This window comes from Marmota flaviventris, chromosome 6 (genome assembly GCF_047511675.1).
Source record: "Marmota flaviventris isolate mMarFla1 chromosome 6, mMarFla1.hap1, whole genome shotgun sequence".
NCBI lineage: Eukaryota > Metazoa > Chordata > Mammalia > Rodentia > Sciuridae > Marmota > Marmota flaviventris.
Genome location: NC_092503.1, coordinates 114660753 through 114685918, shown reverse-complemented (window position 1 = coordinate 114685918; position 25166 = coordinate 114660753). Strand labels below are relative to the sequence as shown.

Genomic DNA, 25166 nt, shown 5'->3' with positions numbered 1-25166 from the left:
CACAGAACTCCAGGGCTGGAAGGGACTGGGGGACAACTAGTAGCAATTCTAAGCGAGGCCCTGGTGCAACTGTTCACAGAGCCAGAGCTGCTCCTCATGTCTGAGGGGGTCTGGGTGAATGGAATTTGAATAATAGCAGCACTGACCTACCCTGTGCACAAACCCAGAACTACGGAAGGACTGTGGACATGTTCAAAATGCCTCTGAGGGAATAACATGTGGTTCTGTTGTCCTGTGTGGGGGGCTTCCAAGCACTGACCTGCATCACAACCTCATCTCATAATTCTGCTCTTGCACGTAGTTACCTTCCTCACCGGCCACCCTGTCCCTTGTAATCTGGCCCACTGCCATGTTATACTGAAACCACTCTCTGCAAGGACCCCGTACCTAATGAGCTCCCTGCCAACTACATCCCCTTGGCTATAGCTAGGATGCTGATTCTAGAAACTCTTCCAGACCTTGGCTTCCATCCATTCCCTTCCGTGGTTCTTTTCCCATCCCATAGAGGGCTGCTTCTCAGCCCACTTTCTGAGCTTTATTCAGGCAAGTTCTGCTCTTGGACTTGCCCCCCTCGTCAATGAGCTCAGCCATGCTCACATATGTAAACTATTCATCTCACCTACCTAAAGTCCCAGTGTGGAATTCTGATTCCTCATTTCCAGCTGCCAATGTAGGATGTCCCATGCTCCCATGAGCCTCACCAGTGCCATGACCTACCTGGTCATCTTCCTCCCAAGTCATCCTCGCTGGGATTCTGCTGCCTTTCCTTGTGTACCATCCTCCAGCCCCGACACACATGACCAAACAGCTGGGAGTGGGGAGACCAGGAGTGCAGAGGTCATGGAAGACAAAGAGAGGGAGGGTTCCATGTAGTAGTGGTGCTGACAGAGGTCAAGCCAGATGGGCCCCAAATGGTCCCAAGAGAAGTCCCAGGGAAGCAGGTGGGGCAGTGGAGGTGTCAGGCAGCATGTAGGGTGAGTGGACAGTATGGATGATTCTCTCAAGAAACTTGTCTTCATAGAGGAGAAGCAAGATGAAGGACAGTGGTAAGAGGAAAGAGCTTGCTTGTTTTCTTTCCATGGTAGGGTTAGGTGTAAGGAGAGGGATATTTGGACCCATTCACGATCAGGGTTTTGCTTGGCAAGTGATGAAAAGAATGGAATTAAGTAAACAGGAAAGGAAGTAAAGAAGGGGGGCGGAGTCAGTGAGTTAAAAACATGAGGAGCCCAGGAGAGGCTGGACCGCACTGCTGGATGGGATACTGAAGAGACCCCGGTGTTGGCAGGGTACTCAGTCCTTGGTGGCAGGTGGGCAGATGACATGAGGATCAAGGGGAGCGGCTTGTGGCCAGAGGTTGTAGCAGATTCTCATGAGGGGTGGAGGGAGGATTGGGGAAGAGCGAGGTCTTTAGGGCTGAGCCAGGTTCCAGCAAGGGCAAGATGGTAGGATGTGTTCTGAGTAGGTAGAATCATGCCAGAAGGACTCGTGGGGATGTGGAGGAGCAGGGGAAGAAGTGGGATTTGGAGTCAAGGGAAAGAGGCATCAACTAGCACCAGGAGACAATGGATCAAGTGCAAGGAATTACATTGCAGAGTGTGAGACAGGGTGGGCGTAGCAGGCCACACTCTTGCCAAAAGAATTACCCCCAACTCTTCCGTTTGTGCTGAGGTTTTGTTGGAGCCAACCATCTCCTGGCCTGTGGGAGAATGTGTGTCTCAGGGGCCCCAGAAGGAGTCAGCTCATGCTACTGACAGCCCTGCTGATATTTTCCAGTGAGGCATTGCCCTTCCACCTGTGAAACTAGCTCTTCCAACAAAGGTGGAGGTGTGACTTCTGAGACTTGTCTCGCATAGCTTTTCAAAGAACCTTGGTTCTCAGACCCACTTATTCCAATAGGATCACCTGCCATCTTTTTAATGCATACTTAATGCTTGGGGCTCCAAACTAATTATATCATAATCTCCAGGGATAGGACTTCTAGAGTCTGTGCAATCCACTTTCTTGAAAGCTCCCTTAGTCATCCTAATGTGTGAAGAATCTTGAACTTAGATCTTTGCTACTGCTGTATGGTCCCCCAATCCCAGTGTCAATGACACAGAAACGCAGCTCCTCGAGCCCCACCCTTTACCTGCCTACTGCATCAGGACCTTCCTGTCCATCAGAGCCACTTCCCCAGATGAGTTCTGTGAACAGTAAAGTCTGAGAATCAACCCTGCCTTACAACAACCCTGATGCCTGGACACTACCTCCAGGGAGTCTGGTGTTGTCGTCCTGAGAGTTTTCAAAGCTCCTCTGGTGTTTTTCAATATTCAGCAGTTTCGGATGTCTTCCTTAGAGCTTCCAGCAAAGAGTCAGGAGAGGCGCCTGGTGCATTCTCATTCAACTGGACCGATCCACCCCATCTTTGTTTAATGATTTCTGACCTTTTATTTAACTTAGCAATGAACTATGTTTGCTTCTCATTTGGGGGAAAAACTGCCTGTCATAAACTTATGGCAGGAACATCATTTCTCCTTATCTTCAAAGATGCTTCTGGGAGGCTTGGTAACTGTTTAGACAGGAAATACTGCACAACCTAAGGCCCATTACAGAAGGACTGGTTCATTTGTTACAGGAAAAAAAATGTTGTCTATTTTTGGTATAGGTCCATGGTTACAGAACACCAACCACTCCTGATAAAGTTGAGGAGAGCATCCTTCCTGATTAGCCATTTCTTTCGTCTTTTCTAAGACTTTGTATGAAATGATGCTTAGAGGACCCCATGGCTTTCTTTAAGCCAGCTGATTGCACAAGCCAAACAATGGTAATGAGTTTGCTGAAATACTGGATTACTGCCGTTATAGGAATTAACGTCTAACAAGTGTTACTTTAGACTTGAGTTTCCAAAGAATAATCTAAGCTAAAAAGTAAATTTAAAAGAGAGAGAGAGAGAGAGAGAGAGCGAGCAAGAGAACAATCTTGACAAGTGTTTTAAGAATTCATTATACTTTCTGGGTTTGTTTGAAAGGGACATTTTTTTAAGCATCTCATTTAGACCACATGTAACTCAGATGTTTAAATAGTCAAATTGCCCATTTTCATGTGGGTGGTTAAATATCATGGAAAACAGAAGGTTATTACTGTTGAAGACTTTCCCCAACTTTTGTTTCTTCCTTCAGACACATGAACATGGGAATCGCGTTCCCATCACTTTAAGAATTACTCAAACTAAATTTGTGCTAAAACAAAAGTACTGATTTCCAGGCTCTTATAAAGAAAAGTGTATTGATAGGCTTTTAGAATTATACAGACTTCAGAAAGAACAAATTTAGAATCCATTAGATTTGACATAATCTCCAAAAAAGATGGACATTCAGGTTTTTGTTTTTTAATTAAACAATGAACACTTCAGTGGATGTACTACCCTTTGAAGTCCTCAAGATTGTATTCTTTTCAGGAAGCCAAAACAAACTATCAAGGCTTGAAAAATTGAGTGTCTTCTCCATGTTCTCTGAGTAGAAATGGCCCATGGAATACTGTCCTCCACTCTTAAGCTTCAAATATATTTAGTTAACATTTTCTTTTTCTTTTTGGTACTGGGGAATGATCCCAGAAGCGCTTTACCACTGAATCACACCCCCAGCTCTTTTTATTTTTTATTCTGAGACAGGGTCTTGCTGAGTTCTGGCGGTTTTGCTAAGTTGCTGAGGCTGGCCTCAAACTTGTGATCCTCCTGCCTCAGCCTCTCTAGTTACTAGGATTACAAGTGTGCGCCACCACGCCTAGCACATTTTCCTTTCTTGAGGGTAAAGCTGACATGTGTTCCAGATTCCACCTCCTAGCTGACTAGCACTGCTTCCTAAGCATTAGGTCACTTACTGCTGAAATCCACTGGGCAATGTCATACATACTCCCAGCAGGGAGAGGACAGGAAATGGCCTTTCCTTAATTGCACTAGAGTTTTCAGAGCTCTTTGACAATGACTGCCTTTCAAAGCAGGTGTTTTACATTAGAGAGAATTCTTCTCATTCCCAGTCTGACACCTGTGGCATTGCCTGAGAACCAGCCATATGGAGTGAGGTCAAATTTGCACTTTAGTTGGAACTTAAAGAATTATAGAAAAATCCAATTATTCAACTTGTGCAGATAGATGGTTCTGACTAGAATTCATGCCTTGTACACTATGACCTTGTGGATTCATAGATCGGCGGTGAATTTTAAAATATCATAAAATAGGGTCAATTTAATTCCAAGTCCTCCACTTGAATGTGCAGTGTCTAATACACCACATGGCTGAACACTTAATGTTGAATGACGAAAATGACATCTTCATGGAGTGATGAGAGGGTGCATTAGGTTTGATCATCCCACTGATTGGCAAGCACACACAATGTTTTACTACTACGGTGTGGGATCCCCAGTATTTGAAATGGAAGGCAACACTATCACATGCTGGTCAGATCACCTCCCGGGACTCCACATAGAGTCCAGGCACTGACTCTAGCTGCTGCCAAGCAGACTTCCACCATGTTTCCTGGCCCCCCTCCCCATAGTTAATATCTTTCTTAATAATTGTTTTATTTATTATTTATTTGTTTATTCTTATGTGGTGCCGAGGGTCAAACCCAGTGCCTCACACGTGCTAGGCGAGTGCTCTGCCATTGAGCTCCAGCCCCAGCCCCTGAGGTTAACATCATAAAGTCATCTCTTCTTAAACTCTGGTTGACTGACCAGCTTTTCTTTTGAGTTAACACAAGGGGCCTTCATGAGCACCCACATCCTGTTTTAGTGGCACCCTGAGTAAGCTTTCCAAGAGGCAAATACAACCAAGTCACTGCTCCTCCTCATCCACAGAATCAAGGGCAAGCTCTGGCCTTAAAACATCAGGCCCCACATTTGTTCCAGCCTTCTCTGGCATCACGGCCTCCCATCCCCGGCCTCTCTGTGCATTTGTGGCTCCTCCCACTGCAATCATCCCTTCCGGTAAACTCCTGTGCATCCGTCCAGAGCCGCATTTGACTTCATCTTCTCAGTCTTCCTTGAGCTGTCCTGAGTTTGGCTCACACCTGTCCTGCCTCCCTCCACGCGCTCTCCAGGGCAAGTCCCTGGAGTGCAGGGTCCATGGATGGCCTCCCCGTCTTTGTGACCCTCACACGCAGAGTGGCGCCTGGCATACGTGACCCCACCGGAGAGCATCGACAAATGAAAGAAAGGCCACATGAGTGCCCCTCCACGTGTCTCATGTAGTAATGGGGAGAACTTGACTCCCTTCGTGGAAAAGGGCTGGAAACCTCGTCTTCCTTTCCATCTCTGAGAGGTCTTTTCTCAGTGCTTATTACACCTTGTAACTCCCCTTTTCCCCTTCAAACCCATCAGAACGTTATCACTTAACGTGTTAGTTTGGCTCTGAGTTCACTAATTCAATAGTAGCAGGGATGTGTATATCCCAACACTTTACTCACTGGAGAGCGCCATGATTTTCAATATTTATATGGAGACCAAAATATAACAGCTAGGTCACAGACACAACTTAAGGTTTTGAAGCCCAGTTTGAAGTTTAGGTTATTTTTTTCTTTTTTTCTAACATCAAATGCCACGCTCCAAGAAAGACTGCTCTTATCAAATTGAGTGGCATGATCTGCAAATATTAAGTTTAAAGAAAGGCCACGGTATACAGAGCCACGTATTATCTTAAAATAACTGTATTATGAACATTAAAACATGTAGCTTTCCTTTCCGGTGTGATTGCTTTGTTTGATCGAATTGAAAGTCAGGTTTCCTATTTTGGCTTTATGCCTTATTTCCTTAGACTAAATGAAATTGTTCCATTATAGCAAATAGAAGCTTGATAATGGTTTGATTTGAGTTTAATTGGAATGCTGTTTCTCAGAATACTTTTAACATTCCGGTCACACATTCAATATTGTGTTTTCCAATACAGAGTATGAGCAAGGGCCAGGTGGGTTATGACCCTTAGAGGCCTTGAGCAGTTGGAATCTCAGGGGACTTTCAAACCAAGGCCTGGTCGGAGAAAGAAAGGGTGCTGTTCTCCTGCTCCCAGCTGACAGGAAAGATGTAGCTCATCACAGTCCCCATAGAAACAAAACCCTGGGAGAAATGGCCCCCTGGGGTTTGGTGTCAACTCCTCTTGGAACAGGAGTGCAGTTTGGAGGTTGATCAGCAAGTAATGCTTAGCATTGCCTCTTGCTTGCTCCTAAAGTGGACTACATCAGGGCACCAGATTCTCTTCTTTTTTCTTCTTAAGGCTTCCTCACAGCAATGAGACAAGAAGTGACCCGGGCTCACAAAGGCTGGGCACTGGACACCGTGACCATCCACAACGACGTTCTGCGGCAGACCAAGGAGGAGATCACAACACCCCCTGTGGTAGGTGCTGCAGGGACAATTCTGGGGCCAGGGATGAAAGTTCAAGTCCAGCTTAAGACTGCCCTTGAGTGCCCCATGAAGTCCATTTGCTTTGCAGCCAGGGCTGTTTCCATTGTAACCAGGAGGCCCTGATGCCGAAACCTCCTCCATCTGCTGGAGTGGAAGGTTAATGACAAGGTCTAGTGAGCCCTGGAACTCCCCAGGTGGCTTTTCTTTATAATTAAGGTTCTGTTTTGTGTTTGCTTAAAAGGGTTTTCTAGGGGCTGGGGCTGTGGCTCAGTGGCAGAGGACTTGCCTAGCATGTGTTGAGGCACTGGGTTCCATCCTTAGCACCAAATAAAAATAAAAGCAAACAAAATAAAGGCATGCTGTCCATCTATAAAAAAATTTTTTAAAAATAAATTTTCTAGACCTTTCCAGCTATTGCTAGGGCTGCTCACAAAACGCCCACCCCGGGGTCAGGGGTGGGGGGCAGAGTAGTGCTGAGGGCAGTAGAGACCAACTGGATTAGCAGGGTAGATCCAGTTCCAGCAGTGTCCCCTTATCTTTGGGACCTGGTTGCAAGACGCCTGGCTGGGGGAGGAGTAGGTGCTCATCTGAGATAAGCAGGTGCTGCCCAGAGCCACCACTCAGACACTGCTCTGCTCAATTAGCTTAAGCAAGTTCTTGGGCCTTTTTGAGCCTTGACTTCTTAATCTGTAAAATGAGTGTGATGGTTCAGCCTCACTGAGAGAAGTTGTGGGAATTTAAATGTGACCCTGTGGGCATGGTGCCGGAGGCCCCCACCCCCATAGAGACTCAATAAATGTTATTTCCCTTTCTCTGGTTTTCATTTCCACATTTGTCCAATAAGGGGACTGGATCAGATGATTCCAACTTCTAAGTATTTGGCCATTTAATAACAAGAATCATCTTTCCTCCAGTTTCCAATAACATGTTCTTTATTTCTGACTGCGACCTCACCCCCAAACACCTCGAGCCTCTACATTTCCAACAACCTCCCTTCAGGGTAATTAGGTTCTTTCTATCACATGCCTCAGAAGATTCTTCCAGCTTTGACCCATTCATTTCTGCTTTTGCAGGTCTTTGTTACAGCGGAGCCCCTGCTTTCTGGTATCAAAATCTGTCTTAGTTTGCCAAGGCTGTCACAATAACATATCACAAACCAGGTGACAGAAAACAACAGAAATCTATTCCCTCACAGTTTAGAAAGCCAGAAACCTGAAATCAAGGTGTTGGTCATATTGGCTTTTTCTAGAAGAAGGCTTTGAGGGAGAATCTCTCTCCATACTCTCTCCAAGCTTCTGGTGGCTGGTTGGACAGCCTTGGTATTGGTTGGTTAGTAGATGCATCCTACCAATCCCTGCCTCCAGTGTCACAGACCTTCTTCCCTTCTTCTCTTTAAGAGAAGATAGGATTTAAGGCCTGCCATAACCCACTATTTCCTTATCTAAACTAATTATATCTGCAAAATATGTATTCTGATCCAAATAATATAATGCAATCCAAATAATTGCATTCTGAGGTTGTAGATGGATGTGAATTTGGGGGTGACACTCTTTCATCTGTCACACCTTCTAACTATGACTTTATAAGGTCCTGAGATTGAAAGAACCTTAGAATGGGATACAATTTACTATAGGCTGGTTTCTACACTGCCCATGTAGATAATTATCAACTGTTAAGTTACCAGTGGTAATCACATAGCCTGGTTTTCTGTGACTGCCCATGATTTTGCTGTGTTTCTTTTTTCTTTTCTTTTCTTTTTTTTTTTTTGTGTGTGTGTGTGTGTATGGTTCAAAAAAATACGTTTCTGACCCACATGAGGGGATTCCAGAAAACACTTCACGACTAATCCCCTGGTACTTCATTATAATCCATATTTGCTTCTCAATACCCCATCTTCACTGGTAATGAAAAAAAGGTCACCATCTTCTACATAAATGTACATTATGAGCTTGCATGTTTATTGGAGGTCCCTGTGATTCCTTCCCAGTCTGTCTTTCTTTTTCTCTTTCTCTCTTTCTTTTTAGTGAATATATGTTCTGTGGCTCCCTGCTGCCTGCAGGTTAAAGTTCAGACCTTCATCTTAGCATTGAGCCTCTTCCCTGGCCAAGCTCTGACTCACAACCATTGACCCTTATGTTGAACAGAACGCTGGGGCTTCTCCACCCATCCTGCCTTTCTTTGTAGCATTGTCCCTGCCTGGGATGCCTGTCCTCTCTCCTCTGCCTTTGCAAGCGGAGCCCACCCTTCAGGGCCCATTTCAAGGCCATCCCTTCTACAAAGACCTCGGTAACCTTTCACCTCAGAAGTCCCTGCATTTGCTCTCAGAACTTTTCATCAGGCAGCTCCAGTAACAAATATGTGCAGGTCATTCCAGTTTTTTTCCAACAACAACTTCCTTTATGTATGTGTCTAGTCTTCCCGATTTAATAGTGAGAACCACGAGGGCAGGTCTGGGTGTGGGAGGGACACTGGGGAGGATGATCAGACTCTCCCATCTGGCCCCTTCACGGCCCCTGTCTGTACCACGCCCGGCCTCTGGGGGCGCTGTGATTGTCCGCTAGCCAGCCCTGGCTTCGCAATCTCGCTTCATTCTTGAAGATAAGGTTGAGCCTTGGGTTGGCTTGACCAGCCCAACTGAGATCCCAAGTGACACCAGCTCCAGATCGTGTTCCCCGCTCCCACTTTACAACGACTTAAGTAGGACCTTTTGGAGACTTACTTAGCTCCTTGTACAGGCCATTTCGCTTTTCAGTTGCCAGGCGACCGCCCCCCACCAACACCGGCCCCACACCTGGCACCCCAGTAACCAGTAACAGGAATACTCCCACAGTGCCAGCCTCATCATATGCCGCAGAGGAAAATTGGGCCCAGTATTTCACTAATAGGATGTGCCCAGTGGTGCTTTCTTCATCTGGTAGCTTTTTAAGATTGGTGTATATTTTCTTTCCAAACTGATGACGTTTATTACACTAATGGATGCCCATCTTGCAGCACCTAATTAAAAAAAAAAATCTATTCCCTTATGCTTGACTCTTGCAGGAAGGTGTATATATTTATGGGCTCTACATGGACGGAGCATCCTGGGACAGACGGAATGGGAAGCTCACAGAATCCACCCCGAAGGTGCTCTTCATGCAGCTGCCGGTGCTCCACATCTTTGCTGTTAACTCCACGGCCCCCAAGGACCCCAAGTTGTACGTGTGTCCTATTTACAAGAAACCGAGGCGAACGGACTTGACCTTCATCACTGTGGTGTATTTGCGTACTCTGTTGTCCCCGGATCACTGGATCCTGAGAGGGGTGGCCCTTTTGTGCGACATCAAATAAGTTGGTTTCCCACCTGCAGAGGGCACCAGGAACCGTGTGGAGGAAGGGGCCGTGCTAATTGAGAGAGTTGACCATGTGTGTCTTTCCTTCCTGATAACTGCTTGATTCCTCTCTCTCTCAATTAAAAAGTCCATGTTCTTCCATTGCTTGAGTTTCTTCTCATATCAATATTCAAAAAGCGGATTCTGAATTCATGCTTTTTTATTCCAGGAAATCAAAGTCATTATAATTACTTTTTAAAGATAAAATCCTATCTTCGTGTTAGAATGCTTTGGAAGGTTTGAATTTTAAAAACCCAAGACGAAGTGTTAATATCTTACATCCTAAAAGGAGCCTAGTAGATGAAAACTTTTCCCTACAGTAAAAACCATTTTTCCTCAGATGAAATTGACCTCTGTCTGGATTTGTGCTTGTGCTCTGGGCTCACCCTTATTCCGTGCTAGTTAAGTGGACCCAGGAGGGTCCCAGAGGTGCCCTTCCATAGTACAGCCGGGTGGTGTGAAATGGAAAATGGAAAACCCACTGGGATAGCTGCTCGTGTCATTTATTTTAATTTTACTTACTATTGTTTTATTTTATTTTATTTTTTTAGTGCCTCTTCAAGCTCAGGGAACTTTGACTCTGCAGTTCTCCCTCCCCACCCCAATTCTGCAGGAGATAATGAAACACATTTCTAGGCAGCAAATGGAGAAGGAAAAACAAACTCCATCAAATGAAATTAGGTTACATGCTGAATGTCTTAAAAAGCAGAGTCTTTAAAAAGTGAAGCTATTTCTTACTCTGTAGTTAGTCTGAAACTCAGTATGAACCTTTGTTTCCTGCTAAAGGAAATTGTCAATTGAACAAAACAGATGGGGTCCTATATTGAATGCTCATGCTGCTTCAGAATATTGAAAAGTGTCTCTACAGGTCTTCTCATCTGGAATCCTTTTTTGCCTGCCTCCAGCTAAAGTCACCAGCTCCATTCCCTGTGTTCTTCTGAAGGAGGGGAGTGTCCCAAGTTGCCTTGCTCTCTCTCATCCTCTGTCATCTTGATCACAGATGTGGATGGTAAACACAATGAGATGGTCTGGCAATAGCCCCGGTGAGATGTCCAGGGAAGACCCTAAAGGAAGTTCCATCATAGTCTACTAGTTTCCAAACAGTAGAAAACCTTTATGAAATGCAAATTGTAACAGTGGCCCCTGGTATGCTCCTGAAATTGATATAATGTCAACACCATAGAATTTTTTTAAAAACTATGGCAGTTTAAATAATAGAGTAGCCAAGCCCCTGTGCCAAGCATTTCAGTACTTCCCATGGCCAGTACATACACACACTAAAGCAAAGATGGCACTCCTGACAGAGACTAGAACTTGGAAGCACTTGCCAATCGGAGTGAGCACAAGGAAAATCCAGCACCCTGACATTATAGTAAACCAAACTTCAGGTTCTAAAATAAAACAGGTTTTATTCATACTCCTTGCCCAGTTGCTAAAACAATTGAAAGCAAATGCATAGTCTGCACCATGATAGATTTTTAGAGAATCACTGTTAGGTTCAATGTTTTCTAGTGACTTAGAGAAGGATTGGGAAAAGAGATGAAAAAGATGTGAATCTAGCAAAGGTCCTTGATCAGACTGCTGAAGGTCACACAAGTACCATTTCCTGAGAGCTCTGCTGTGGCTGATGATTTTGCTCTGAGTCAATATGGAGGGAAGAGGGAGAGAGAGAGAGAAAGAGAGAGGGGAAGGAGATGGGCAATGAGGCCCAGCCAGGATGAGCACCTGGCAGAGCCTCAAAATGGTCTTCTTTAATGGTGGCTACTTCTCAGCTACGCCTAGTTCTGCTGAGAACTGGCTGGGACCCAATTCTGCTTTCTTTCTCTAGGCCTAGTTAATGGTTTCCTTAGACATTTGGAGCCATTGAACTTCCATAAACACCATAACCATGTTCTCTGCAAAATTGTTGCTCTTTTACTAATTACATAATTTGCCACACTTGAGCAAGGGAGACCTGGTGAGCATAAAAGAGCAAAGGACAGAGGACGAGATGGGTAAGCCAATTGAAACTGGGAGAAAGGCAGAATGATTTTTCCTCCTTGGAATCAGTCCACATCTTCTCATTGTGTTCTCAGCAAAATGAGCAGTGAGATTTATACCTTTGTTGATTTAAAATGTTATTTTAGTTTGGACTTTATGTAAAAATAAGACAGGAAGAAAAGTGTCTAGAGATGTAGCTTCTAAAAGGGATGGATCTTGTGGGTGACGTTGCATGAATAAGCCACACTCTCTGCCATCAGAGACCTTGGGTGAATAAGGGCCATCAGTGAAGTTCATAGGATTAGATAAGGAAACTCAAAGTTGGGGGATGAACTTGAAGACAAGGTAGCATTTCCGTTGGTCTTTATCTTTTCATAGATGTTATTATGCTCTAAGGAAGGGAAAAGCATGGGAGAGAGACAAGAATAGAAAGATAGGAAACTACATGGAATTTACAGAGACAAAAGTCAGACGGAGCCTTCAGTGAGTTTCTGTCATCTGGAATGTCCACTCCAAAAACACCACAGCCCTCCATGAGCTGGCCTAAAATTAAAGTTCTGCTCTGTTGCCCACCCTGTCACTCAACTTGCTTAATTGCTTCTGCCTCGAACTATTTGATGTTTCCTGAATATTGCATGCACCATCACCCTGGTAATATTGCCTTGTCACAGAAAATCCCCTTGTGTGAAGCAAATGGTCCCTTTGTGCATGGCTGAAAGCAGTGTACAATGAATGGTACAACCATTTTGGAAGACAGTTGGGCAGTTTCTTAAAAGAAAACCATATAGCTACCATATGACCTTAACATTTCACTCTTAGCTATTTACCCAGGAGAAGTAAAAATTCCTGCAAAAGTTTATGTACAAAATGTTTACCAAAGCTTTATTTGAAATAGCCAAGAGCCAACAACCGGAAACAATCCAAATGTCCATCAACAGGTGAATGGATAAACAGATGTGGTATATCCTCACATAAGAATATTACTCAACGATAAAAAAAGAACAAACAATAAAAAGGAGCATGGACACATGAGTAAGTTGCAGAATCATTATGCTGAGAGAAGCCAGGCTCCTCCCCAAAAAAGCCACCATGTGTGATCCACTATTTTGAGCTTCAGTTGTACCTCAATAAAGCTGTAAGCAAAGCTTCTCCCATCTCACTTTCCTTCACTCTCTTTGAGGATTTCCATGACCCCCTACTCCTCTTCTAGGCAGAAGACAAACTGCAACTGAATTTAGCAATTTTAATTCTAGGACATCTATCTCCCCACTCTATAGCAAGCTTCTGGAAAACAGAACATGTCTTCCGAGCACCCAGTAAGTAGTGACAGCATGGAGGAAAGCATGAATAGCAGGCAACCCAGTTGGGACATGGGCAAAGGATGGGGAAGGAGGGAATGTCAGGCGGGAGGCATGTTGGTAGGGTCTAGAAGACCACAGACCGTGGGGAGCCATTGATGGTTCTGGGATGCTGAAAAAATGAAAGTGAATAGGTCAACTAGGAGGCTATTCTAGACCAGGCAAGGGTGACTGGAGGATGGATCCAGAGAGCTGAGAGAATAGAAGAAGAGCAGGTTATTTGATAGGTGGTATGTATGGTGGGTAAAATTCGAGGATTGAGTTAAAATGAATAACAGAAAAGGGCTAAAGATATAGCCGTCTATAGCCTGGAGAGTCTAGTGGGACATTTCTTTTGCCATTAAAACTTGAGGGAAAGATCTGTTTACCAGCCAAGTGCTTATAAATAGCTGCCAAGGTCTCTGAAGAGGAGTTCAAGGTCTGTGAGCTCCCTGTTGCTCCCAGTGCTATCCGTGATAACGTGTGGTGGGCACATGCTGGGCACTGGTCTAAACCCCTGGTGGGAATGACTCCATGTACTCCTTATGCCAACCCTCTGGTCAGTGCTGATGCCATCATCCCCACTTCCCAGACTGAGACACTGAGGCACAGAGGAGCTAAACGACTTGCCCAGGTTTTCAAGCTAGTGAGTAACAGAGCTGGGATCTGAACCCAGGCTGGATGGGCCCCATCCGGGCTCTGATGTGCTCTGCCAGACAGTACTGGGTTTTTATCACCCGAGTCCCGATGGCATGGACCTCTAAAATGCATAATGGTGCACAGAAATAGTACATCTATGTTTCTTTGACTTGTCAATTTGAGCAGCTTTCATTATTTGAGCAGCTTTTATGATATGAATGGAAAGGCTAATGGACATAGAGGAGAGACTATATGGCAACTGTTAGTATTTGTATGGTGTTGAAACAAAGGTATGTTTAAAATCCAGGGACTTTGAAGAGAATTAGTGGGTTCATTTTAACTTTTTTTTCTCCTGGGTTTTCTGGAATATTCTAGACCAGCAAGTCTGTGTAACTGGAAAGAGTGGGACTGGAGAAATTAACTCTAAATTCCAAGTGAAAAGACATGAGTCTAGTCCTGGGACACAGGCCTTAGCCAAGCTGTTTCCTTGCCCACTTACAAAAGAAGAAGTAATTAAAAATGCATTTTAAAGAACACAACTCAGCACGAGATGAAAGTGCTCAAACCTGTGAAAGAATAATCCACTATCCTAAATGAAAAAAAAAAAAAAACAGATTTAGGAACTATGGAGACCCTTTTAATTTTAAAAGGTCAAAAAGCCACTTGCAGTAGAAGTAACAGTGACTTTATCCTAGGTGTCTAATTGAATCTTTAATGGCTTGCTTCATAAAGGTTTTTTAAAACCATTAATTATTAGACTAATCAGAAACAGTTGAAAGATACAGCAGCTGACAGGATGCCACACGGCAACACTCTCGGAAAAGGACCTGCAGCTTGAGTCTGGGAATGTGCACCAATGTGGATGAGCCCACCAAGGGCTCCCAGGGCTTTTTAGACACTGGCCTGTGTGCCTTTTTTATATTTGATAAAAATTGTCCAGTCATCAAAAACCCTGAAAGTCTTGCTTCCTCCCTCTCTTCCAGGTCTAGGCTCTCTGGAAACAGACTGAACCCAGGAATGTGTGCAGATTCCTGGAAAGAGCTCTTGGGCCCAGCTCTGTGGGGAGCGGAGGAGGCAGGACAGGGGAGAGGGAGCAGCCAGGGTGGCAGGGGTGGGGGGGAGAGCACTATCACAGTAGATGCCCATGGGAGTGAGCAGTGGCATTGGCTGCCCCACACTGGGGCTGGGGGACCCGGCAGCTGGAAGCCAATCGATGACAGCCAGCTCTCTCTGCAGCTGGGGACAGCCTGGGACCTGCTGGGGATCTGGCAGTGCCCAGCAGCCATAGCTCAGATATCCCCCTCCACACTCCTCTCCTCCTTTCTTCTCCTCCTCTTTCCCTGTCGGTTTGAAAACAAACCATGAACGTGTTTTCCCTTGCTCCCTCTTCATACCTTCCTTGGAGATCTTTACAACTTAATCCGAGTATTTCTGACCTCTGTGCACAGACTGCGTATCCCTGAAGTGCAGAGAGCTTTCCAAAATGTCTGAAGTGTGGAAAGAGGCCTGAGGCACAGGTGATTTCTGTCACTTCTGAGAAGCTGGGGAAGAGGAGGAAGCCCCTGGACTGAGCAGGGAGACTAGAGAGAGGTTGAAAAGACCCTGAAACACAAACACAACTCAAATCTGAAAACCTCCCTTCTTAATTGCTATTTTTCACAGAACCATAAATTCCCTAAGAATCTGTGAAGGATAGAGCTATCTTTTGCCTTAGAAATATTACCTTTGTACCTTCAGTACATGGAAAGAAAGCAAAAGCTCACTAACACCATAGCTGCTACCTTCTAGCTCCTGGCTTTGCCTGCAAAAGGGACTCCGGAGCCTTTGAACACTCAAATCTTGATAGACGTACAGCCTTCTGAGGTGAATATAAACTTTGAGGTAAAGCTGGCAAAACGAGGATGTTCTCAGCGTACCCTGAATTGATACTCTTCCTTATAAAAGCTGTTGGTTTGCAGACGATTACCCCAACCCATTCCACTCTACCCCAAAGCAGCCAGGGAACGCGGGGCTCACAGTTGGTCCCCTCTCTCCAGGGCTTGCAAGATCAGCCTGCTTGGAAACCTGGCAAGTGGCAGGGTAACAGAGTTACAGTTGTTTCTTTATAAGCAGTTTTAATTGAACAGGTGTCCTCAGGCGGCAGGGAAATGCCTCCTCGTTTTGCACATGGTGCGCTGGCTCCTCTCATTCTTCCGAGGATGAGACTGATTAATTAAAGCACCCCCTCTCTATTTCCAGGCAAAATCCTCATTTGACCTGATGCAAATATTCAATGCGAGCATCTCTAATTTCCTGGCATCTTCACGGCTTCTTGGAGATGGTGATTATGAATGTGGGGGCTCATTTCCAGTCTCCCAGCTGAGGAATCCATGGGTCTCCCTGTCACGGGAACCCCAGTCTCTTCTGACATGTGACTGGGGTTTTCAACCTGCGTCTGAGGGATAAGGACATCTGTCATTTGTGGTTTCAATATATGCCTTCCTGATTATGCAAGCCCTCCCTTTTCTATTGTTCCTCTTCTATTGTCCCCAGTAAAGGACATCCGGTGTCCCATCATGATAAAACCTGAAAGAGAACTTGGCAGACAAATAGAAAATGTTCTTCTGTCCCTCTCCCTGCCCATCTTCCCCCCCTCTCTCCTCCCTTCCCTCCCTCCCCCTCTCGGCTTTTCCCCTCTCCCCCCCCCCAACACTCTCTCTCCCTCCCTCTCCTTATCTCTCCCTTTCTCTCCCCAGAGCTGAAAACTAGCTGTTTGGCATTTAGCTAGACTACAACCAGAAGCTTTGTCTATTATGTGTCATCCCCTCTCCTGGGAAAGCAGTCACTTTTAGTTTTTTTCCACGTTTATGGAATTTTTTTTTTTTTTTTTTTACAGAATAGACTTGCTCTTTCTGCCTGGTCTGTTTTCTCCGAAAGCCGGCGCCAGTCTTGGCCGCCAGCAGCAGCTGTGGCACTCCCTGGTGGGTTCCAGATCCCAAGATCCCCTCAGGTCCCTCCTCTACTGGGGGAACTGTGGGCCTTGGGACAGCTAGCAGTGAGCAGTACGTTTTCTTGCTGGGCTATGGGGCCACCAGCTCTGCTCTGAGTCTCCTGGGGGGTGGGACTGACAAAGAAAAAGGTCCTGTTCCCACTCCCCATTTGCTCATTTGATTCTCCCCAGGAGCAACAACAGGGGAGAGTCGGTAGTCCCCAGCTCCACAGGGCTTCTCTCTCAGAGCTGGCCTTCTCCATTCTCCTCCTAGCTCCAGAGGAGGGACCTGCTCTCTGGAGAAAGCAGAGGGCACGGGTGGTAGGGACCAGGTGCCGCTAAGTCTTTCTCAACAGCCTTGGAACATCCAATGTTGCAAGGTGGCACCACCAAACCTACAAGCCACGTGTCCCCCTCAATGAAGTATGTGAGCATTTCCCTCTTTGGGGGAAAGGTCTGGGCCCCTTTAACACTTAGAGTAGGCTTCACCCCCCAGCATCTTTCTGGGAAATGAACTTGACTGACACACAATGAGCAGCATTGCTCAGTCAGCCCTGGGGAGCTCAGGCCACTACCCACTCCATTCTCATCATCCACCCTGTGATGTAGATGTCTCTAGGTCAATTTATGTATTAATTTGTCACTTGGTGCATAATATTTAGCACTGCGATAAAAAACAAATAAGCCAATCCTATGAGGAATTGATTTTCCCTTCCACATCTGTTCATGAAGACATAAATCTAAAGTTTTGCTACTTTAAAAGCTTCCAATGCAAATATAATCTAAAATTGCTAGGCTTTGAAGTTGGGCTTTTCTGTCAAAAGGATGTTTATAGACCTGATCCCTGGAGCCTAGCCACTCATCTTCTGCCTCTGGGCTCCAAAGACATCGATCACCTCCTGAGGTCCGCTCCAATTCATTGCTACCAAATGTGATAGTGTCGTGTGTGTCTTGCACAACATAAACTCTGTACCGATCCCTAGGAGAGACGTAAGAGTGGCCAAGGCACGGGCCCTACCCTCAGGCATGTAGTATAGCAGACCACATCAGCTCTGCACACAGATAGCCATGTAAGTCAGAAAGTGGTCACTGCCCTAAAGGTGAGGTGCTATGGGAGCACAAGTAGGCAGACTTAACTTTTCTTAAGGAAGATCTTTGGAGAAAGTAGCATTTAGGCTGAGCCATGAAAGATGGGTGGGGTTTGCCCCAAATAAGAGATAAGAAGAACCTAGGAGGAGGAACAGCAGGTCAGATTTAAACCATGACAGAGTTCTGTTTGACTGAAGTTCAGGACATAGGAGGGTGACCACTGGGAAGAAGGATACAGATGTGTGACAGTGGAGGACACTGTGGGTACGACCATGAAGATTTCCCTAGGTCAGCTCTAGATGGCATTTGGTAGTTTTCAGAGCCCTTTTGCAGGTATTACCCCATTGGATTTCACAACAGTTCTGCAAGTAGGCAATAGTGGGGGTATTATATAGATGAAAAAAAGTGAGACTCAGAAAGTTAAGGTGATCCAGGCAAATAGCAGAAGATCCAGGATGAGCACTCAGTTCTCCCAGCACCCTGGCCAGGGCTTTGCCCCTAAGCCATGAGGTTGTAGGGAGCCTGCAAGAGAGTTTACTCCTTAGAAACTTCTGGTACAGTGTGTGTGCATTTCTTGTCTGTGGGTTTGCTTTCAGGTTGAATCGCTGAGTTTTCTTGTGTAAAGATATCACATGGCGGTCACCCCTGGATATTCTGGCAGAGGTCAGTGGGTTCCTGATAGAGAGACTTAGGGAACATTTCCTTTCCAGACGTCAGAGCTGCGGGTCTTGGATATGGCATCAAAGGTGGCCTTGGCGAAGCTGGCACAGGTGTGACTGCCATCAAGACCTGCCAGCAGTAGCAGCTTCCTGGGCAATGGCCAGAGTGTCAGGCATGAGGTACATTAGCACGGAGCTCCACCATTGTGTCACCATGCATGGGTCCATATGGAACTTTCTGCGTCTGTCCTTCACTAGTCCAGCCTCACCAGAGTAATGGAGAGCAAGGCAAGACTGTTGTCCTGCAGATGGCCCTGGGTACCTTCTTGGGCCATTCATCACCACAAGTCCCCAGTGTGACGACGAACTTGAACCTGGTCTCCTAGCCGGCTCAGTCTGCTTTTGCGCAGTAAGATCTTCAGAACCTTGACTCAGGAAAATGTCAATGATCTGAAATTCCTTGGTGGCCAGGGAGAAGAAGTGGATCTTCCAGAACTAGATCTTCAGGCCCTGACCTGGCGACCTGGTTCTGGATTGGGAAGTCATTCCTCACCTTAGATTTGCCTCCCCTGGCTCTGGGGCTTCCGCCTTGGTGTTGAGCACAGCCAAGACCCCGTCACAGCTGTGTGACAAAGCTTCCCCCTGGTCTCATGGCCTCAGGGTCCTGGGGTCCTCCAGTCCCCTCAGTAGCCCTGGCTTCACCAACTTCTGCTGACTTCTCCTAGAGGTGTTTGCATTTTGCCTATCACAAAACTGCCATGTTTGGAATTCCTTCTGTGAGCCCCCTCCCCTGAGGAGCCTCCCCTGAAAGCTCCTAGATGGTGGGGGATGGACATCTGAGCCATTAGGTGCTGCTAAGCTTTTCATTAGCTTTGTTTGCCATCTCGTTTGGCAAATGAGCCAGAAAGCAGAGCATCGTTGGGTCCATTGGGAGTGAGGATTTTTAGAACAGAGAAGGAAGGGACTCTTGAGCTGAGGTCCTTGCAAAATGACCCTACTGAGCAGAGCCACACATCCACTTGAGACCAGGTCTAGAAAGTAACAGGGAAGACCTGAGCTCTCTTCTGGCCACAGGCCAGCCTCAAATTCTGATGCATTACCCAAGTCAAACAGGACTAAGAGAAATGAAGGAAGATGGGAATGGAAACTTATGGGCTGTGATTCTGTGAAGTTGTCCAAGACATCTGCCAGTCCAGTCCTAGAGGACCACAGCTAATGCCAGCTGGATGACCCAGGCGTGATGACCACTAAACTCACACTCAGGAACTCAAGGCGTGGTGCTGGTGCCACTGGCTGAGAGGAGGTGGCCCAGACACCTTCCAGTCTTTTGTTTTGCGTTTGTTTTATTTAGGAAAAGGGAGGCCGTGGGTTATCAAATACATTTTATAGGGGATTTGTCCCGGGGAGGCAATTTGTCCTGGTTGCCTGAGACCAGGAGGCTCAGAGATCAGAGTCAGCTTGTTGCCAGGGGTTCTGCCTGCCCTGGGAGTCTCCTTTCTGTGACCTGAGGGACCCTGACGAAGTTTTACAGTGACCTTTACTCAGCCTTAAAGGTCATTCTTGGTTCCTGAAAAGTGGCGACAGTATCTCCAACCCTGGTGCTAGAGATATTATTTTCAAAGAAAATTCCAGTGTCCCCATGGGCCCTGTTTCCTCTCCAGGCTGGTCTGAGGGACACTCACTACAAGGAGGGAAACTGCGGGTGGGCCAGTTAACGCACGTTGGTCTGAAGAAACATCTTATTTTAGACTCAGGTTGACGTTGGTTTCGTTTCTCATTTTGGTCACAGTGGGTTTCTCAGCCATGACGGAGGTGCTGAAAGGCTACAATGAGAAGGCCCCATGTGACACTTCTTTTTCATTTGATTTCCGAATGTGTGAGATTTGGCACATTTTCTCTTACCCATAAGAGCTCTAATTCTGCGAAGGGGCAGCACAGGCTGTTGTAACCACCCCCTCCTCAGCTCCCCATCTTCTTTCCAGAGAAAAAGGCAAACAAGTGGGGAACACTGGGGGTGGAGAAAGAGAGGGGCTAGGTGGACAGGAACCATTGAGTCTGCTCCCTACCCCCAGGTCCCACAGTAACAGAGACCTCAAATCCCCTTTCTGATGCTGTGGTCCATGGACAAAGGTAAGGGGGCAGGGAGGAGGAGACGGAGTGAGGAGCCCCATTCTCTACACAGAGGGACTTCAGAAGCCCTCCACCTGGACTATCTAGCCTCGCCCATAGGTAGGCTCAGAGGTACATGCCAGTTGTGTTTGTCAAAGTAGGCAAACCACAGTGACAAACATCCTTCAAATCTCAGTGACTTAACACTCTCTGATCCAATGTGGGTCTCTAGGAGGCTCTGCTCCACACAGCCATTCAGGGACCCAGGCTCCTTCTGTCTTGTGGCTCCACTGTCCTCTCCACTGAGGGAGATGGAGTGAGAGTGCAGAGCTGGGAGGCTTCATGGGCCAGGCCTGGAGGTGGCTACATTACTTCCCTCTACACTCAACATCAGGCAAGACTGGGAAATGTGACCTCGGTGTTTTATGGATCTAGTTGAGTCCCTCCAAAAAGATAAGCTTGAAGTCCTAACTTCCAGAATGTCAGACTGTGATCTGATTTGGAAATAGGATCTTTACAGAGATAATCAAGTCAAAGTGAGGTCGTTAGGATGGGCCCTAATCTGACTGGTATTCTTATTTGAAGGGCTATTTGGGCACAGAGAGACATGCACAGAGGAGCAAGAACATGAAGATGCAAGAAGAATGCTATCCACAAACCAAGGAATGCCTGAGGCTACTAGAAACTAGGAGAGAGACCTGGAGCAGATTCTCCCTTACAGTTCTAGAAGGAACCAATGCTGCCAACACCTGATGGCAGACCTCTATCCTCCAGAACATTCAACGTCTGTTGTAAAGCCACTCCGTTTTTGATATTTGTTACAGCTGCCCCAGGAAACTAAACCATGCTGTGTGCCCAGATTTGCAGAGCTTGCAGCCAGCTCTGCTGTACGTTCTTGTCTAAAGGGAGAAAAGAGAACATTCTCAGGGTAACCTACCATCCTCCCTGATGGATGCTTTCTGGCTCAGTGACTGGGGCCAAGTCCCTCTCCCCTGACCCATCCTCTGTTGGACTTTCCCTCACCTTCTCCCCACTCCTGACACTAATCCTCCTGGAAGAGAATAAGGGAACCCTGCTTGCTGCCGGCTGGGATCCTCCTGTGGAGGAGGGAGAGGAGCTCTACTGTTCCCACTTCACTTTTTCCTCTCCTTTGGTCCAGAGCTGCTCAAACCCTATCAGCATTTTCCTAAGGGACCTTAAGCAAATCCCCAGATGCTTGTGGAACTCAGTGTCCCTCCCTGTAAAGTGGGTGTGATCCCATTGACCTTTCTCAACAGAGGAGTCCGTTAGAAAATGATGCTGTGACACTTTGGAAATACAGTGTGCTGCATCCACCCAGGAGAGCAATAATCACTGTAGCTCAAGAGGCAGTAAATCTTTCCCTCTGACTGCCCGGATCTGGATGGGACCCAGCACCTGCTGAGCTCAGCTGGCTCTGTGAATGGGGAGAACAAGAGGGGTAGGGCGCCTCGCTGGAGAAGGGCCCTTGGTCTGGCAGGACTCCTCCCCTGTAGACCTACAGGATCTGGCAGTGACCACCTGGGTGGGAAATGGGTACTGTGCCAGGGAGCCTGGGCATCAGCCTTGCGGAGACCTGGCACAGCTGGTGCACCCACAGCGAGGAAGACAGAGGGTGGCACAGTAGTGCTAAGGCTGCCACTTACTGAGATGAACTTGTGCCCAGTTCTGGGCAGGGGCTTTCTGATTGGCAAACCCTCCTGTGAGGCAGTCAGCGTGGGCCATGGAGTCCGTGGACAGGGTCAGGTGGGTTTCCATCCAGCCTCTTGTGGGCTCTCTCGGGCCATCATGGGCTCATTTCCTAACTGCTCTGGTCCTCAGCATCCTCACTTGTCAAATTGGAATAAAAATGATCCTATTTCACAACCCAGTGTCACTCCCAGGAGCTCTGGGTCAGGTGGCAGAAGGCAAGGATCATTCTTCTCTGAGGAGAGAAGCAGGAGGCAGAGGGGTGGAGTCCTCGCCCGCAGGGACATCCTCCTGGGATACACTCTGTCCGCAGAAGCTGCAGCAGCCAAGCTCTCCTGCAGAGACTGGATTCCTGGGCAGCGGCTGCCATCTCTACCTTCTCCCAGCAGCTGAACTTCACTGTATCTGGTGGTAACTGGGGTGAGGGTGCTGGCGAGCATTAAATGAAATAACACAATACACTAGTTAGGTTTTCATCGCTGTGACCAAAATACCTGACCAGAACAACTTAGAGGAGGAAAATTTTACTTTGAACTCACAGTTTAAGAGGTTCAGTCCATGGCTGACCAAGTCCATTGCTCTGGGCTCAAGGTGGGGCAGAGCAACATGGCAGAAGGGCATGATGGAGGAAAACCAGAAATCGGGGAGAGGCAGGTGGGGAGAGATTCCAGGGGAACCAGGTATAATTCCCAAGGGTATACCCCAGAGATCTGCTTTACCAATCCATGCCCCCAATAGTAAATCCTTTCAAATTATTAATACATCAAATGGATGAATCCACTGATTAGGTTACAGATCTCATAATCTGATCGTTTCTCTTCCTACATTAACACATGAACGTTGGGGAATACCTCATATCTAAACCATAGCATACACAGTCAGAGTGGGTCAGAGTTGGGGTTCAAAAAGTAGTAGCTATTGTTTTCATTTGTAAGTTATTGTTAACACAGTTTAGCAAACGGTATGGTCTTGATGACGGTTACACCTGTGCCAGCTTTACCAAGGCCACCTTTGATGCCATATCCAAGACCCGCAGCTCTGACATCTAGAAAGGAAATGTTCCCCAAGACTCCCTATCAGGAACACACCGATCTCTGCCAGAATATCCAGGGGTGACCCCCATGTGATGTCTTTACACAAGAAAATTCAGTGAATTCAACCTGAAAGCAAACCCACTGACAAGAAATGCACACACTTTGTACAGGAAGTTTCTAGGAAGTCTTGCAAAGCTCCTTGGACAGTGTCTGGCATGAGGCAATGCTGGGTAGATGTTAGCCCTTGTTCATCTTCCCATCGTATGGAGTGTGAGACAGGCTTAGCAAATGTTAACGCGGAACAGTAAGGAACTGAACTGAACTTGAACCCGAGACCCCAGACTCTAAGATCCGTGTGTAGGTCTGTTTGTAAACATGTGTTGACACTAGGCTACAAGATGACTCTTTCCTTATCTTCTCATTCAGAAGAGGGATGTGATGTTAAATCTGGGGAAGTAAATGGAGCTTGGGAAGAAGCCTGAACTACGTGGGCAAGAGACACCTGTTTTTTCGGGCAAATCCTTCTCCTCTCCTCTCCTCTGCCCTCTCTCTTATCTCCTCTGTTTCTCCTGCCTCCTCCCAAGCAAAAGATCTGCCCTGCTCTTGCCCTGGTCTTGCTGCTGAGGCCAGAGAGGGTGGACAGCCTGTTCTCAGGCCTGTCTCCCCAGAGATACAGCCTAGAGCACCCTCTCCTGAGGGGTGCACATCAGTTGCTCCTGTTCCTATTTCTGAAGGCCATCTGAAAACCAGATGGAGCTGGGGGGACCCCACCTGGGGCGCCTGGAGAAGCCTTGGGTATGAGGGTAAGAGGCAGGACCTAGAGCTCTGGGCTGTACAGGAAGGAGCCACTGAAGAGGAGCTCCTGAGACAGGACGGCAGAGGGGAAGCCCCAAACCTCTGGGCTGCCAAAGATCCAGCTGCTCCCAATGAGCTTCCATCTATACCAGCTCTGGGGACTGGTGAACCTGGACAAATGCCAGGTCTGCTCATTGTTCATCCCTGAGCCTCAGTCCTCTCATCATGAAATGGGCCTAACAACCCTGGCCCTTGGTAGTGGTGAGGGCCCGCCCACCAAGCACTCAGCCACACCTGGGGGCTCCAGAAGCAGTGGCTTTTGTTCTCATTTGTAGCATTATTGTTATCGTTGATATAGTTTAGCAAATGAATGCCATACAAATCTGTTCTTGGTGGGGGACATGCTTTCCTCTGCTCTAGGGGACCTGAGCACCTTGAAAACACTGTGGGGAAAGAACAGTCCAGGGCATGCTCTGCCCTCTTTCCCAGCCCAGGCCTCTCCCATACATTTGTTTTTTCCTCCCATACATTTTTGAGCACCTCTGGTGTGCTGGGAACTCATCAGACACTTGTATTGACACGTTTCAATTGCAACTAACATTGATTGATCACCTGCCACGTGCCAGGGCTGATGCTGATACAGGATATCCAGAGATGAACAAGAAAGTGTCCCTTCCCCCAAGAAGGCCAGCCTGATGAGGACGGGACAGAACGTGGAAAGGGCTTCAACCCATTCCATTTATTTGAAACAAGAATCAAAGAGCACCTACTATGTTCCAAGCACCTCGCTGGGTGCTGTGGGTAGAGATGAGGCCCTGCTCTCAAGGGTCTCAGTCCACAGGGAAACAGAGAGGTTAACCAGCATCGTGAGCACTTCATAACGCTCCCATCATTTCATAATTCTGTAGTGTCCTCATGGTAGTTATTCAAGGAGCTGGGCTTATGAGAAATGGGGAGGGGGAGGTGTCATGGAAAGCTTCTAAGTGGGGTCACCCTTCCACTGAGGTTCTGAGTGTGGGCAGATATTGGGGAATCCTGGAGGAGAGCCATGTTTAAGGAAGACTTCCAGAGCTCTTGCTGCTGACAGGTTGTTGAGGGGCAAGAGT

The 25166-nt window shown here is 46.9% G+C and overlaps 1 protein-coding gene across 1 annotated transcript in view; it reads left to right on the top strand.

Moving 5' to 3' along the window:
• Positions 1 to 9702, top strand: part of Dnah8 (dynein axonemal heavy chain 8) — a 276612-nt gene extending 266910 nt beyond the window's left edge. Inside the window, exons 88-89 of the mRNA XM_027943662.2 lie at positions 6245 to 6366; positions 9415 to 9702. Coding sequence (XP_027799463.2) covers positions 6245 to 6366; positions 9415 to 9702 — 410 coding nt within the window. The remainder of the gene's footprint in view (positions 1 to 6244; positions 6367 to 9414) is intronic.
• The last annotated feature ends 15464 nt before the right edge of the window (positions 9703 to 25166 follow it).